The 16886-nt window shown below is 43.5% G+C and overlaps 1 protein-coding gene across 1 annotated transcript in view; it reads left to right on the top strand.

Annotated features, from left to right (window-relative positions):
- Positions 1-16158, top strand: part of LOC134910876 (transmembrane 4 L6 family member 4-like) — a 30990-nt gene extending 14832 nt beyond the window's left edge. Inside the window, exons 2-5 of the mRNA XM_063919262.1 lie at positions 6099-6188; positions 8539-8687; positions 13237-13441; positions 15881-16158. Of these exons, the coding sequence (XP_063775332.1) occupies positions 6099-6188; positions 8539-8687; positions 13237-13441; positions 15881-15898 (462 nt within the window). The 3' untranslated portion in view covers positions 15899-16158. The remainder of the gene's footprint in view (positions 1-6098; positions 6189-8538; positions 8688-13236; positions 13442-15880) is intronic.
- The last annotated feature ends 728 nt before the right edge of the window (positions 16159-16886 follow it).

The raw sequence follows: 16886 nt of genomic DNA, 5'->3' as shown, positions 1-16886 counted from the left end.
TGTTCTTTTGAAAGTGTAAATGATGGAAATAAAATCAAACTTTTTTTGACATGCTATAAGAATGTCTAATCTGTAATTTGATGCCTTTTGGAGTTTTTTCCATCTTTCCTTGGCTTCTTTTTGCACATTAAAATGAATTTTTGCCTGGGGTGCCCAAACTTTCAATCCCCACTGTATATATGTGTATATATATATATATATATATATATATATATATATCACCCGGCTCCATGTATAAATCTATATATATATACCCCCAGCTTTGTATATATCTATGTATACCACCAACTCCAGAAACATATATCTATCTATCTATCTATCTATCTATCTATCTATCTATCTATCTATCCTGCTGTGTCCAGACACACACACTACAGCCTGCCTGGGGTCCTCACAAGGAACATGTCTTGCCTAGGGTGCCGAGGAACCTTGCACTGGCCCTGGATAGAGTAGACACAATCTGACAGTCTCTGACTAAAGTTCTTGTAAAATGTTAAGGCACAGAATCATTTATAAGCTGCACTGCACATCGAAAAAATCAGCATGTTCACTTCCTTCACAAACTCATTATGGAGCTCAACAGAGGCCACTGGAGAGACATTATCTATTACGACTAGAAGAGTGGTCTGCCGCAACAGGAGAGTTTTGACCGACTGCGAGCTGCTTTTGTGCAGTAACACTGTGTTTGAGTGGTTTACAGCATTTTGGAGCAGGAGATGGACCCTGGAAGATGACTAGTGCTGAGGCACTGCACTGCTGTGTCCGCCATCATCGAGAATAACGTTGCTGCCATGCGGGCCATAGTTCAGTTGGATGCTACGGTGACCATGGTCCAGTTAGAGAAGGAGATAGTGTCTGAGGAAGACTCTTTTGAGTTGAAACAAGTTGGTGGTCAAGGAAGCAGCTGGGAAATACTTTGTTCTGACATGTTTTTGTCCACGCTCAGTAACCAGAAGGATATCTTTTACCCGGGTCTACCATGTATCCTTTCCATGTGATTGCCCATGCCTTTGGACAAAAAAGGCCATACACGGTACTATGCTGCTCCTGATATTTCATGTGGTCATTTTTTATATATGATTGACTAAAAAAATGTGGTTTTACGCTATGTGGAGCTATTTCTGTATCTCTTTGAGGTTAATATTCAGGAAAAGAAGTTTTAAGGACGTCTGCTGTTTTATACGTGCTGTGCTTGGCCTATTGGGGGCCTAAAAAGGGTACGAAGGAACCATATTGATTATCCATCGTTATTTGTTTCTGACCCACTGATGTAGACTATGAGAAGTGTCCTTCGCTTGCTTTGTTTAGTCTTTGAGGCTATCCAACGGATGGAATAGGGACTTGATCTTGGAAAAGTGAAACATTTCAATATTGGTGGGACTACCAGAAAGATATAAACTTTTACATCCAGAGAAGTTTCTCATCCCAATAGGGGGTGCATATTCCATTTCCTCTATTTTATAGTTCCTACTTTTGACAGTTGTTGGTGAGTGTCCAGAATATTGCAGCACCCTTGAGACGTGCAGGGATTTATTGACTATTTGTAGTCAAGTTCTGTTGTGCTTCGTATACAGACTCCGTTACACATAATGAGGGTCATTCAGACCCTGCCACTATTGCATCTCGCAATGCAGTTTGCCAATATCGGCAAATTGTGCATGTGCAGCGGCTGCATTGCGGCTGATCAGCCACACACATTGTGGTCGCATCCCCGATGGATGTGGCCGCAATGTAATTGACAGTGGCAGGCATTTTTGGGGCGGCGTCTTGGTGTTGGGAGGGGGCTGAACAGGGTGAGCCGGGACCGTTTTCAGGGGCGGCTGCATAATGTCACACGCAGCACTCCGAAAATAAAATGGCCACTGACTGACTGCCAGCGCAGCAAGGATGCACTGCCAGGGGTCAACCTTAGATCCAATGCACTCGCAATTTGATTGCAAACTCATCGGGAGGGCTTACACATGCTGGGCGGCCTTGCCCTATGCTGGGCAGTCCCCAGCATGTACAGAGATGAATGCAGATCTGGTTGCATATGCAGCCATATGCGTTCATCTCTGAATAACCCCCAATATACAGTGTCATATATCAAATCAGCACAGTCTCATCGTGCGTTCTAGTCACATTTGCATTGCAATTAAGATGCATGTTTGGCAAAAAAAAAAGTCTCCTGACGCTAACAGAGTTACACGGCACCTGGTGGCTCACTTATGCCAGGCATCTCTTGCTGCATGGCGTATTGAAGCTAGATGTATGAGGACACATCTGAACATTTAATTGCACCATTTACTTATATACGCAACATGAAATAAACAGCGGGTGGTGAACTGGCTTCTGCCAACAACATGACATGATATAAAATAATTCTTTCCTTTAACATAGAGAAATATGCAATTTTGAACAACGTATACTGGCCCTCATTCCGAGTTGATCGGTCGCAAGGCGAATTTAGCAGAGTTACACACGCTAAGCCGCCGCCTACTGGGAGTGAATCTTAGCTTCTTAAAATTGCGACCGATGTATTCGCAATAATGCGATTACTAACTACTTAGCAGTTTCAGAGTAGCTCCAGACTTACTCTGCCTGTGCGATCATTTCAGTGCTTGTCGTTCCTGGTTGACGTCACAAACACACCCAGCGTTCGCCCAGGCACTCCCACCATTTCTCCGGCCACTCCTGCGTTTTTCCCGGAAACGGTAGCGTTTTCAGCCACACGCCCCTGAAACGCCGTGTTTCCGCCCAGTAACACCCATTTCCTGTCAATCACATTACGTTCGCCGGAGCGAAGAAAAAGCCGTGAGTAAAAATACTTTCTTCATAGTAAAGTTACTTGGCGCAGTCGCAGTGCGAACATTGCGCATGCGTACTAAGCGGATTTTCACTGCGATGCTATGAAAAATACCGAGCGAACAACTCGGAATGAGGGCCACTGTACAATCTAACCACACACATTCCTGAATCTATAGGAGTCATCTGTCTGCATAAAAAAGGCGTATGTCAGTGTTAATAAAACTTCTAAATGAGACCTCTTGATAAGAAAATAAGAGATCAGTCACTTCAGGCATGCCATAGCGAAACACATATAGGGGTCATTCCGAGTTGATCGTAGCTGTGCTAAATTTAGCACAGCTACGATCGTAAACATAGACATGCGGGGGGACGCCCAGCACAGGGCTAGTCCGCCCCGCATGTCAGAGCCCCCCCCCCCCACAAATACAAAAGCATCGCACAGAGGCGTAACTCCTGGCCAGCGCAGCTCCTGCGGCTGGCCGGGAGTTACTCGTCGCTCCCGCTGGCCACAGCAGCTGTGTGAGACGTCACGCAGCCCGCCCCCCGAACGATCTGGATATACCTGCGTTGGCCGGACCACGCCGCCGTTCTGCCCCCTCCCGCCTAGCGACCGCCTCTGTCTCAGAGGCGATCGTTAGGTAACGACGGCTGCCATGTGCCGGCGCACTGCGGCGCCGCTGCATGCGCAGTTCCGACCTGATCGCTGTGCTGCGACAAACTGCAGCAAGCGATCGGGTCAGAATGACCCCCCATAGAGAGTCCAGTTTAATGTGATTACAGCCGGGATACTAAGCACCTTCATTTGCGTTTTGTCTTTTCTCATTCAAGCTCAATGATTATTGGAACTTAGATTAGTTTCTTTAAAATCATGTTGTGTCTTACTGGGACAGATGTATTAATCCTGGAGAAGTGATAAAGCAGTGATAAAGCAGTGATAAGTGGAAGGTGATAATACACCAGCCAATCATTACGGATTTGAAAAATGACAGTTAGGAGCTGATTGGCTGGTACGTTATCACCTTCCACTTATCACTATTTTATCACTTCTCCAGGCTTAATACATCTGCAATGGATTATTATTAAAACCCTGAATTAAACTTTCACATATACGTAGTGGTCACATTTTATTTAAAAAGCTGGTTTTGATGAACTCTACTACACTTAATAATACTATATTATCTCTACTATACTTAGTAATAAGACAATTCATGTGATATGTACAGTAACTGTGCAGAAATATCTGTGCACATATACGCACAAACAAATGAGTGCAAGTGCAAGTAGGGAGGCCACACAAGCCAGACTTATGATCTTATGGTAATACCAGTATCCGTACAGGTTTAGGTGTATTGTCACAACGTCCACTTCATTTCCATCCGCAGCAATCTTCTGATCAGCACTTACACCTACCCCATGCTGGGTACCAGGGGCTCCACAATGTTTTCAGTTTGGGTGGGCAAAGATAAAATGCCATTTTGGCGCCCCTATCATAGGTGTGCGCAGGGGGGGCTGGTGCGCACAGGCACCCCCTAATGTCTGGCACCCCGATCTCACATGCCTGATGAAGTGATCGCCGAGCAGGCTGATTACTGTCCCCTAAGCGCTGCACCCTGTCAGGACTGCATTACTGACCAGACGCCTGGGTTAATCAAGGGTGCCACTGCCACCGGCTTTCAAACTCCTGGCTCCACCTCCATGTACAAAAACAGCGTGATGTGACGTGATTACGTCATGCTGCTAGCACGCCCACCCATCACACCCGCCCACCTCTCTCCTTCTATGCTATGCCAACGCCAGCCACTGATGATGATCAGCATGCAGCCAGCATTCCTCTTAGGAAGACAAATTCAATACTGGCAGGCGGTCCGCAGCAGCATTGAAACATCACTCGTTTTTCCGGAAGCAGCAGTACTAGTACGCGACTGTCAGTGTCAGTGAGTGACTGACTTGTAAGTAAGCTGCTGCAGCTTGCAGGGGAAAGACAGGGGGAGCCAGACCAGGCTGAGGAGGAGCAGTGTAATTGCAGTGAGTGCCATCAGGGGTGTTTGTTTGGTGCACACCACAACATCTAACAATGTATCTGCTTTATTAGGATTGGTACAAGGGTGGATATTTTATATTGCGTTGACCGTCAATAGATGGTGCTATACACACCCCTTCAACGGTGCACCCCCTAATAAAATGTGCTGCGCACGCCTATGGCCCCTATATACCTATACCTGTAATGCACAGGAAAACCCTTCATGATCCCCAGTGGTGCCGCTGCTAGACTCACCCTGCATTGTGCTGTGCTGCCAGCCTCCTCCTCCCTCCCTCCCTCTCTCTCCCCCAGTGCGGATAAGCGCTCACCTCCGGTTCCGGTGGGTGGCTTCACCACAGGGTGCTGTGTCCCATCTGCTGTCCTCCTATGTGGCTCTGTCTCTCTGAGTCTTCACTGATACATTAATGGGAGGAGGCGTGGCCAGTATTTACCCTGCACAGAAACAAAATAACCCATCAAAATCTGACTCTCTCTGCAAATGTTATATCTGCCACACCTGCAGTGCACATGGGCCCTCATTCCGAGTTGATCGTAGCTGTGCTAAATTTAGCACAGTTACGATCGTTACCTCAGACATGCGGGGGGACGCACAGCACAGGGCTAGTCTGCCCGCATGTCAGTGCCGGCCCCCCCGCACAGATACAAAAGCATCGCAAAGAGGCGATGCCTATGTATTTGAGGAGTAACTCCCGGCCAGAGCAGCTCCTGCAGCTGGCCGGGAATTACTCGTCGCTCCCGCTGGCCGCAGCGCCCCCCCCCCCAACGGTCCGGTCACGCCTGCGTTGGCCGGACCAGTCCTCCTAAACGGCGGCTAAACGCTGCCCTTCAGCCCCTCCCGCCTAGCGACCGGCTCTGTCTCAGAGGCGATCGCTAGGCAATGATGACTGCCATGCGCCAGCGCACTGCGGCGCCGGTGCATGTGCAGTTCAGACCCAATCACACGGCTGCGAAGAAGTGCAGCGTGTGATCGGGTCGGAATGACTCCCATGGTTTTGCCCAACTGCTAACAAATTTGTTGCTGCAATCAATTCTGAATTACCCTCGGTGTTAGCTAAGTGCTAGGAGTTGCCACTCACAGCAAGAGAGACAAAATGGAGTAAGGTGACGAAATCGGACAGTGGAGAGGGTGGTTGGTTCCAAACCAACTGAAGGATGGGATGAGGCTGAGCTGCAGAGTGAGAGACTGAGATGACCCAGGTTCTCTATACTAGTATGTCAATAATAATTAATTTTGTACAATAATTTCTTATTTTGGTTTTGCTTTTTGTAGATGATTTTCCCAGCTCTGGTATTTCTGGGTATGAAGCAAAATGACTGCTGTGGATGCTGTGGTAATGAAAGCTGTGGGAAGAGATTTGCGGTAAGCATAAATCAATATATTTTTTTATGGGATAAGCCGGGATGATTTCACACTGTTTGTGCACGCTCTGGGACAAACCCAAATAATGTGTTTTCATATTTCTTTCATGTATCTAGGTCATACATAGATATGAAAATGACGGTTTAGATATTGTTAGCGAGGAATATTTTCCATCTCAAAATGTATTCTGGTTTATATACAATGGGTTAAAATATGGACTGAATGGACTCTCAGTTGCACACAGGAGTTAAACATTTTTAATCGCTATAGGGGCTATCGGAGTCATTCCGTGTTGATCGCACACTGCCGATTTTCACTGTGCTGCGATCAGGTCTCTACTGTGAATGCGTATGCACCGTAATGCACACGCGCGTCGTACGGGTACAATGCGGATCGTTGCCGAGCTATGGATTTAACGAAGAATCCATACGCACAGCTGATCGCAAGGTGATTGACAGAAAGAGGGCGTTTATGAGTGTCAACTGACCGTTTTCTGGGAGTGGTAGGGAAAATGCAGGCGTGTTCGGGCGTTTCGTGGGAGGGTGTGTGACGTCAATTCCGGCACCAAAAAGACTGAAGTGATCACAAGGGCTGAGTAAGTTCAGATCTACTCTGAAACTGCACAAAATATTTTTGTAGAGCTCGGCTGCACAGGCGTTCGCACACTTGCAAAGCAAAAATACACTCCCCCGTGAGCGGCAACTATGCGTTTGCATGGCTGCTAAAAACAGCTAGCGTGCGATTAACTCGGAATGACCCCCTATGTACTAAGCCTTGGAGAGAGTAAAAGTGGACGTAGATAAAGTACCAACCAACCAGCTCCTGTCATTTTTCAAACACAGCATGTAACATGGCAGCTAGAAGCTGATTGGCTGGTACTTTATCTTTGTCCACTTTATCTCTCTTCAAGGCTTAGTACATAGACCCCTAAATTTGATTTGGATTGACCCACTGAGGTTTAAATATGGACCGAGTGTGGTCTCTGTTACCATGTGATGAAACTGCCACTGTATTTGGATGGAGTAACGCTTTAGGATTGAGAATTGGATGGTCTATCACTACCTCGAAAGACCCCTCTGACCGCTTACCTAATTGCTTGATTGCCTCTGATAGCCTTCTGCTAAAGACAGCCTTTTTCTGGGATACAGATCGTGGAGAGCTGGATGTGACGATAATCGCCCAGACTAGTGCACCGCCGGCTGAGTGTAGCAACTGACGGTTGGGAGATCACTGCTTGAGAGCCTTTTGTTTTGCATTGTTGCTCTATCCCAGTCCCATGGTTACAAGCAGTAGTTGGCTTACCAGCTTCATCAGCAACACAGCCTGCTCTTTTATGGGAATTCATTGTAATCAGAACAGTTATAGTCCCCTATACCTAATGTGGATCTATGTGGATTAATAATTAACTCAATAACACCTGGCACACTAACGTTTTCAGTGATTATAAGCATCATAAATGTGAAAGTGGTGAATAAAAACTGTATTGGGTTTCAACATCTCCATCATCTTTGAAACAGGATATGCGGAGTGACAGTAATCATTGGTGTGATTATCACCTGTAGGGTGACTACATGCTATTTAAATTGATTTTCTAAATATTTTATTGCAATATTTATTAATTGACATCATTGAATAAATTGTGATTTATTTTATGTCCATTTGAGGTTCAGGATTTAATTAATAAACACACCCAACAGTGAGGAAACTCACTCTTTCTTTAAATTGATATCAATGTGTAGAAACTTTTTTCTAAATAAAAAGAACTCTGATATCCCATTTTGGAAGGGGATCAGTACGTAATCCCGCTGGACGGGATCCCGGCAGTCGAAATACCGACGCCGGAATCCCGACCACACAATCCCGACAGGGGTGGCGAGCGGAACGCAGCCCCTTGCGGGCTCGCTTCGCTCGCCACGCTGCGGGCACACTATTATATTCTCCCTCTATGGGTGTCGTGGACACCCACGGAGGGAGAATATGTCGGGATTGTGGCGGTCGGGATTCTGGCGTCGGTATTTCGACCGCCGGGATCCCGTCCAGCGGGATGTTGACCGCATCCCTTTGGAAGCACCACATCAGTTTACAGATGATATCTTACATGGTATTTTATTATTGGGCTGATGCTGTAAGTTAGACATCATTGTTTTTTGCCTGATAAAGTCACAGTAAGACGTAGGAGAGAAGATCTCATTTGCATAGAGGTGGGTATTAGCTATCAAGAAAAAAAAAGTCTTCAATAAAAACAGTTTAAGTAAATAAATAGAAAACTCTTCGATTGAAAGAGAAAGTCAACAAAGCTCTTGAGACATGTTATTTAATAGGCATTCCTGTTTTGTGTATGTTGTTGCAGATGTTTTCTTCCGTCATCTTTGCTGCCATTGGTCTTGCTGGAGCTGCCTACAATTTCATCATTGCTGCAGTGGCTATAAACAAAGGGCCAAAATGTTATATAGGAACAATACTTGGTCAAGAGGCTTGGGGTTATCCTTTCGGAGATGGGTACGTGTTTTGTGTTTAACTTTCTACTTAAATTCATAATCTGTGGCATCCAATAATTGCTCAAAACAACCATAGAACCAAACTTCTACATATAGTACTTTAAATGTATAAGAGGAGACAGACAATCGTTTTTTATTGATTAAGGGAGCAAAATGCCATAAATAATAAGCTTTGCCCACATCATACATTATTTATTGCCCCATAACAATCGTGTGTGTGTGTGTGTGTGTGTGTGTGTGTGTGTGTGTGTGTGTGTGTGTGTGTGTGTGTGTGTGTGTGTGTGTGTGTGTATGAGTGGGTTCAGTATTGGATTCTATTACTTTGGAGAAAAATGCAATGGGTAGTATGAAATAATCTATTCTAGATACGGTAATGTATGGTGTGCTACAGACAAACATTTGTATTTTTTGTAGGGTATAGTGCCCTACAAAGGTCTACCAGTGGCAAATTAGACATAAACATTGGGATCCCAAATTTAGGTAAAGAAGATGAGTTTCTATGGGAAAAAGATCTGTCTAACTGTGTGTTAGAGACTAAAATGAAGTCACCACAGACTTTTAAAGATGCACCAGAATGAAGAAGTATAGCAGCAATTAACATCTGGAAAAAAATCTTGGAATAAGTATTAGTGGTATATACATTACACATTGTGTTACATATGGTGTATGTTATAACATTACTGCTACAATGACATATCGACCTTCTGGATCATCTTGTACAGAGAAGACAGTCAGTGGGCTGGAGCGTTTTACTAGTATCTCCACTCCACGTGCTTTAGACGTATACAGTAAGGTGCAGAAGCTATCAATAACCAACTTAACATTTGTAGCTTAGCCACTTCAGTAGCGAATCAATGCGTCTCTTGTGTAAACGCTATATCTAAATTATGTTTAGTTAAGTACAAAAGAACCATACGCCATTTAGCTGGCAAGTTTATACCTCTGATCTTGGGATTTTATACCTGTGTGGAGGAACCTGGATTGGCTGACACAATCAGCTGATCATCTGGCTGACTGGGATTGGTGAAAGTCAGATCACATGACGATGACCAACATGGTGACATCCATACTGTCAATCTAGCGGGAGTTATCTGGGCCCAGAGCCTTTGAAAGTTTAAGGGGTTTAATTGCAGCAGTGACCATCTCTAATGTCATAGGTCATACCAATAAACCTGCAATCTCTGATAGTACTTGTGGATATTTTAGCTGAGGCCATAAGTCACTATTCTCAGAAGCAGCCAAATGACATGTTACAGTGGGGGGAGCCAAGGGCCAAGTACAAATTCTCATAAAAATCTTTCATAAGGGTGGTAATTTGATTATTAGAATTTGAAACCCTCTGACATTTTCAAGGGATGAACCAGCATTGGGGGGTTGAGTACCATTTAATGTACTCATCCACGTGCTTTAGACGTATAAGGTGCAGAAGCTATCAATGACCAATTTAACATTTGTAACCTTGCCACTTCAGTAGCAATTAAATGCATCTCTTGTATAAACGCTATATCTAAATTATGTTTAGTTAAGTACAAAAGAACCTTTTACCATTGGCTGGCAAGTTTATACATCTGGTCTTGGAATCTTATACCTGTGGAGGAACCTGGATTGGCTGATACTATCAGCTGATCATCCAGCTGACTAAGATTGGGGAGAGTCAGATCGCATGATGATGACCAACATGGCGAAGTCCATACAATCATCCGGGACCAGAGCCTTAGCCAGTTTAAGGGCTTTAACTGACCATGAGAGACCCAGTTTTGCATGCAGCATCCTGCCCTCTGCAACCATGTACTGTACTCCTGACCTCACCAGTGGCCAGACAGGTAGAAAGCAGGGCTGACTATGAGGTCTTTCTTAGGGGCTCTGACACTTTCAGCTTTAAAGCTTTAATTCAAGGGAATAAAAAAAATATTGTATGAAACGTTTAGGAATTGCAGTTTCACCTATTTTTATACACAGTACCCAGTCTTCAGTGGGTCAACTATAATTGGACAAATTAACATCATAAATAAAATGTTAATTTTTAATACTTTGTTGAAAATCTTTTGCAGGCAATGACAGCCTTAAGTCTGGAATCCATGCTGCGTTTCCTCCTTTGTTATGCTTTGCCAGGACTTTACTGCAGCTGTCTTTCACTTGTCATTTATTTGTGGGTCTTTCTGCATTTAGGGGGTAATTCCAAGTTGATCGCAGCAGGATTTTTGATAGCAATTGGGCAAAACCATGTGCACTGCAGGGGAGGCAAATATAACATGTGCAGAGAGAGTTAGATTTGGGTGTGGTGTGTTCAATCTGCAATCTAATTTGCAGTGTAAAAATAAAGCAGCCAGTATTTACCCTGCACAGAAACAAAATAACCCACCCAAATCTAACTCTCTCTGCACATGTTATATCTGCCTCCCCTGCAGTGCACATGGTTTTGCCCAACTGCTAAAAAATTTCCTGCTGCGATCAACTTGGAATTACCCCCTTAGTAGTGTCTTCTGCAAAAGAAATGCATGCTCAATCGAGATCAACTGCAGAATATTCCACTTTCCCTTAAAAACACCTCAGATTTTCTTTTGCAGTATGTTTTGGGTCAATGGGGCTAATTCAGACCTGATCGCTGCTGTGTGCGTTTTCGCACAGCGTTCGATCAGGTCTGAACTGTGCATGCGTATGCACTGCAATGCGCAGGCGCAACGGTCCGCAGCAACGGGGAGCGCTGGGCAGCAACAGGATGGTGCGAAGAATCAAATCGCACCGGCGATTGCAAGAAGATTGACAGGAAGAGGGCATTTGTGGGTGGCAACTGACCGTTTTCAGGGACTGTCCGGAAAACCGCAGGAGGGACCCAGTGTTTTGTAGGAGGATTTGTAATGTCAGCTCCGACCCCGATCATCACAGCGGCTGAGTAAGTCCTGGGCTGTGCAGAGACTGTACAAACTTCTGTTTGTGCAGCTTTCCTGCACATGCGATCGCACACCTGCACAGCGAATTCCCCCTCCCCCTGTAGGCGGCGACTACCTGATCGCAGGGATGAAAAAAACGCACCCTAGTGATCAGGTCTGAATTACCCCCAATGTCCATCTGTACTGTGAGGCATCATCCAATCAACTTTGCCCACACCTGTTCATGAAACAGCTTATGAGTCAATGGGTGGAGCTACAGTGGGGGTGGGACATCAATTGGTGCATAGACCAATTTTTTTTTTTAAATTGTCTTAGGTTGGGAACAGACAAAAAAGTTTCAAAACTTTTTTGAATCACGGCACCTTCGAGTATCACAATTCTTTTCACAGCACCCCTAGGCAAAGGTTTCTTATTAAGAAATTCAGAAAAAATATTAAATTAAGTAAATTGTGTTTATATGTAATCTTTATGTTCAGCTATGTGATGCAGGATTCGCTTCTGTTTACCACAAACACTGGTTTTGCCTATTACATTGACTATAAATAAGTTGAATTGGTCCTGGACCACCAACCCAGGGCACCCAGTTTGGGAACCACTGCATTATGCAATATATCGTTTGTCCAGCGGACAATTGATATATCGCTAGACCATCGGCAGGTGTGTACAACTGATAAGTCTGTGAGCAACGTCGTTCACAGACATACTGTATTAGGTCAGCACTTCAGCACAACCGATGCCAATTCATTATGCACATACATCGGTAAATTTACCTGTGTGTACGGGGGACCCGCTGATCCGTTATGTGGCCACATGAACAAACAGCCATGACATCACAGCTGGGTGGGCAAATTTAAATGCCCGTCCAGTGATGTCTGGCCAAACATATCGCGCAACCAATTAGTAAGGGTGTATAGCTTACCAAATTGATCACTCAGTTGGTGGGATGGTTAATCAGCCAGTGGGTTGCTCAGATGTGTTCCCAGCATTAGAGCCGCTGCTCCCAAAAGTTCATCCTCCACCTCGGCAGTAATAGTGTTTGCACATCCACAAACTGCTCCGGCCAGGAAGCACAAGCTTGCAGCACACCGTTCTGTCTCCTCTCTCAGGAGCCACTGGAAAGCTCTATGCTCAACACCAGTGTGGCTCTTCAGCCGTCACGCACAGCAGTAGCCTCCCCTTTACCTTTGTTACACCTCAACGGGCAATGGGTCTGCTAATAAGTGCACTGCATGATGCAATGACAGGCGGTTTAGGAACTCGACTCTGAAATTGTGTCATTTTTCAAAAGACCTTCAGGAACAGCATTCCAGTGCCTTCCGCCTCAAAAGTAGCCCGGGTTCTGCATGCACCAGCATACCCAAGATGTACTGCAAACATTATATAGTCTAACATCTATTAAATACTGGACATGGGACGGTGTTGTGTAAAGTCCCAGTACTTCAGTACAGACTGTTTTCTACTGCTTCACATTATAGTGATATGTATGGTACTTTTCCCAGATATTAAAACCATGAGCTTTTTTGACAAATCATTTGAATAAGGATAATATTAATGAAGTGAAATGCAGTTTGAACCCATCCAAATGTGTTCTCTAATATAATATTGCTATTTTAATGTATTTATGTGCAAAATGTTTTTACATTTTTCTTTTCTTTTAAGGAATTATCTAGGAAAACCTGAAATATGGTCCATCTGTAGAGAAATAAACTCCTTTAAAACTGAGATTATTGTCACTTGGAATTTGACCCTCTTCTCTATGCTCCTGATAATGGCTGCAGTACAAGGTGTACTCTGCGCTGTACAAGTCATCAATGGTCTTATTGGGACCATCTGTGGGGACTGCAAGTGCGGATGCTGTGGCGGGGTATGTTGACCAACATTACTATTACCATTGTCCATTGTTTCTATTTTATTTATGTGGAGTCTACATAATGTGCAACTGTTATTAAGTAAGAAGCATAGAAAAGTGCTAACAAGTCTAGTGCCAGACCAGGCCATCCCAGCTCCCTGGGCAGTCCGGCCCTCCTCCAGTGCATGTGATGCCACCTGAAAGCTGGAAGCTAGGTATCAAAAGCAACCTAGTGACAGGCCAGGCACCTCTCCAGGCATCCCACATCTGGGCACAGTTGTTGCCAGAGCTGGTACCATGCTACCTCCTCAGCCGTGTGACCTTGGTTCGGACACTGCCCTTGGTATGGCCCTGACAATGTGTTATTTAGATTGCTTTTAACAAAATGCATAAACAGTGTTGTAAACATATACCACTTGGTGTAATATACAAAAGATAAAGCCTGTGAGGCGAAATGGAGAATAAACAAGAAAAATGTAACAGACATTACATCCTTCATATGAGTGAGAAATAAAAACATGTGAATAGAAATACAGTATACAAATCTGAAATCACTTTTCTGACAAAGAACAATTGTGCAACAGTAAAACGCCATAGAAATTGTAGCAAATAGATTGCCCATAGGGTCAGGTTTCACTTTATAATTTCTGCTTTGGTTGCCGTCTTCCCTTTCACACAAGTTTACGATGATATCACGTGGCACTATTAGTGCATAACACAGTACTGGGAATGTTTATGTAAAACCACTGTCAGAAGGTTGCAGATCTGTTATCCTGCTGTGTTTCAAGATCATGTTATATATTGGATTAGGCCTGTAAACCTGTATATATAAGGCCAAAATGCTCTATGGCTAGTGAAAGTGGCATTTTTCCCTACAGTATACTGTACATCAGCCACTTTTTTGCTGATTATTTTATTTATTTATTATATTATTTATTACCAGTTATTTCTATAGCTCACACATATTCTGAAGCGCTTTACAGAGAATATTTGCCCATTCACATCAGCCTCTGCCCCAGTGGAGATTACAATCTATATTCCCTACCACACATACATGCACACACATTCACGCTACGGTTAATTTTATTGGAAGCCAATTAACTTACCAGTATATTTTTGGATTGTGGGAGGAATACGGAGCACCAGGAGGAAACTCACGCAAGCACGGGGAGAATATACAAACTCCACACAGTTAGGGTAATGGTGGATCGAACTCATGACAGTGCTGTGAGGCAGTATTGCTAACCATTACACCATCCATACTCCTGATGTGTTATTCTTGCATCTGAACATGCATCACTTAGTGAGGGAGTATAAAGAAATCTGGTTACCACCAAGGCAGTCCTGATTACCCCAGATGTCATCTCAGCTACTAAGTACTCAGTAGGGATTGTAAAATAATGGAAGCTCCATTTCCTGTTTATGGGGTAGGGGCAAAGAGGAAGGTTCCCTGAGTACTCCGATGGCCAAAAGCAGTTTACAATAGTACAGAAGATCTCCCCGATAGTTATCCCAAGCTGTTGATCAGATTTTTAAGTTAAAAAGTCCCTTTCTCCAGCACTATTAAAAAATGAACATTAAAACTCAATTATATTCTCCCACAGATTGATGTATAACCACTTAGCTGTTTGTGTCACCGCTTTAAATTCTACTGGGTTGGACTCCTGGGACAAGGACAGGAAACTCAGTAGAAATTACAGCATTGTAGACAGAGGCGGCCCTAGGCATATGTAAACTAGGTAAATGCCTAGGGGCACAAGCAGCTTCTGCTGATTAAAATGATATACAGCATGCCTATATTCTGTGTGTGACCGCAGCTCTATCTGCATATGAAATGCATTACTAATGTGCGGCATTATGTGTATAAGGTATACTACAGTACTTTGTGGCGTAACGTAAAGAAAGGGCACTACTGTGTGGTCTAATGTGAATAAAGAGCAATATGGTGTGGTGTAATGTGAATAAGGGGCACTACTATGAGGAGTAATGTGGTACTACCTTGTGATGTAACGAGAATTAGAGACACTATTGCTTGATATAATGTGAATAAAGTTGCAGTACAGGGTGGCGTAATTTCAACTGGGGGTATTATTGGGTGGCCATGCCCCTTCCCAGCAAGAACATGCACCGTTTTGGGCTAGCACTGAATGTGCACACTGTTCCTATTTAAAATATAGGGGATTAGAGCACCAAAATGAGGACTGGTATGGGTGAGGGGTTATGGTGCTGGGAAAGGGGTACAGGGTCAGAGGCGAAACTAGCATCTATGTAAGGGGGCACCAGCCAAAATCTTGTCTAGGGCATCATATTGGAGAGGGCCAGCTCTGAATGTAGAGATAAAATTGGTAATATCAAAACTGTCCTGGGTAAACTAGATAATATTATTTTGTCACCAGTACTGATAATTATACCAATTAATTATATTATTAATACCTGTCTTTTTTTTGTACTCAGAATGATGGACCTGTTTAACTTCTGATGGATTTTCCTACATTCCATGAATTCCATTCATCATCTACTATGACAATGTGAGCTACTAGGAGGAAGACTAGAAATGAAGAGCCTCTATGACTTTGATTGAATCTTCTTTTGTACAAAACTGTAAAACAAATAAAGCACTTTTACACAATTCATAATTTATATATTTTATGACATACAGAGTGTCAGATATTAGGAGGTTATCACTCCTGTCCTGCCCTACTGCTAACTATGATAATAATATCTGTTTTGATACTGGGGTCTATTCATGAAGCAGTGAAAAGGGTGGAGAAGTGAGCCAGTGGAAAAATTGCCCATGGCGACCAATCAGCTGCTATGTATAATTTTATAGAATGCATTTTATAAATGTTACCTCAATGCTGATTGGTTGCCATGATTAACTTCTACACTTGCTCACTTCTCCACATTTTTCACTGCTTCATGAATAGACTCCATATCGCTTATACCCTATCTGTAAAAAGAGCAGCTAGAGATTGCAACATAAGACATATAAAAGAGGAACTAGACACACAAAATGAAACATATTAAAATTCTACGTCAACAATTCATGCATTTGTTATTGGAAATAAAAGCTCCTCCAATAGATAAAATGATTTGTGAATTATTGTTAGAAATGCGACTGTTGTCTTTTGGTGGAAATTCAGTATTTACACATATTAGCTTCTATGGTGAACCTCTTGACTCCCAGCCTTGGTTTCTTGACATGACAGAACCCAGAATAACCAATATCTTTTTAATCATGGATGGACAAGCAGATACATAAAAAACTGCTTTGGCAAATATTTTCTTTCCATCTTAAGGCAACAAAAACAGAATAACAATGATCTGCAACTCTTTTTTTTATTACTAGTTGTGAAGTAGAAATTAAGAAACAAATATGTAGGGTGGGGTTTTCTTCCAATAAGACCTGTCAAAAGTTGTCTTCCTACCATTGTCCTCTTGTGGAAGAACTGTTTCTGTT

This window comes from Pseudophryne corroboree, chromosome 4 (assembly GCF_028390025.1).
Source record: "Pseudophryne corroboree isolate aPseCor3 chromosome 4, aPseCor3.hap2, whole genome shotgun sequence".
NCBI lineage: Eukaryota > Metazoa > Chordata > Amphibia > Anura > Myobatrachidae > Pseudophryne > Pseudophryne corroboree.
The sequence above is the reverse complement of the archived record's forward strand: the minus strand, read 5'-3'. Positions and strand labels throughout refer to the sequence as shown.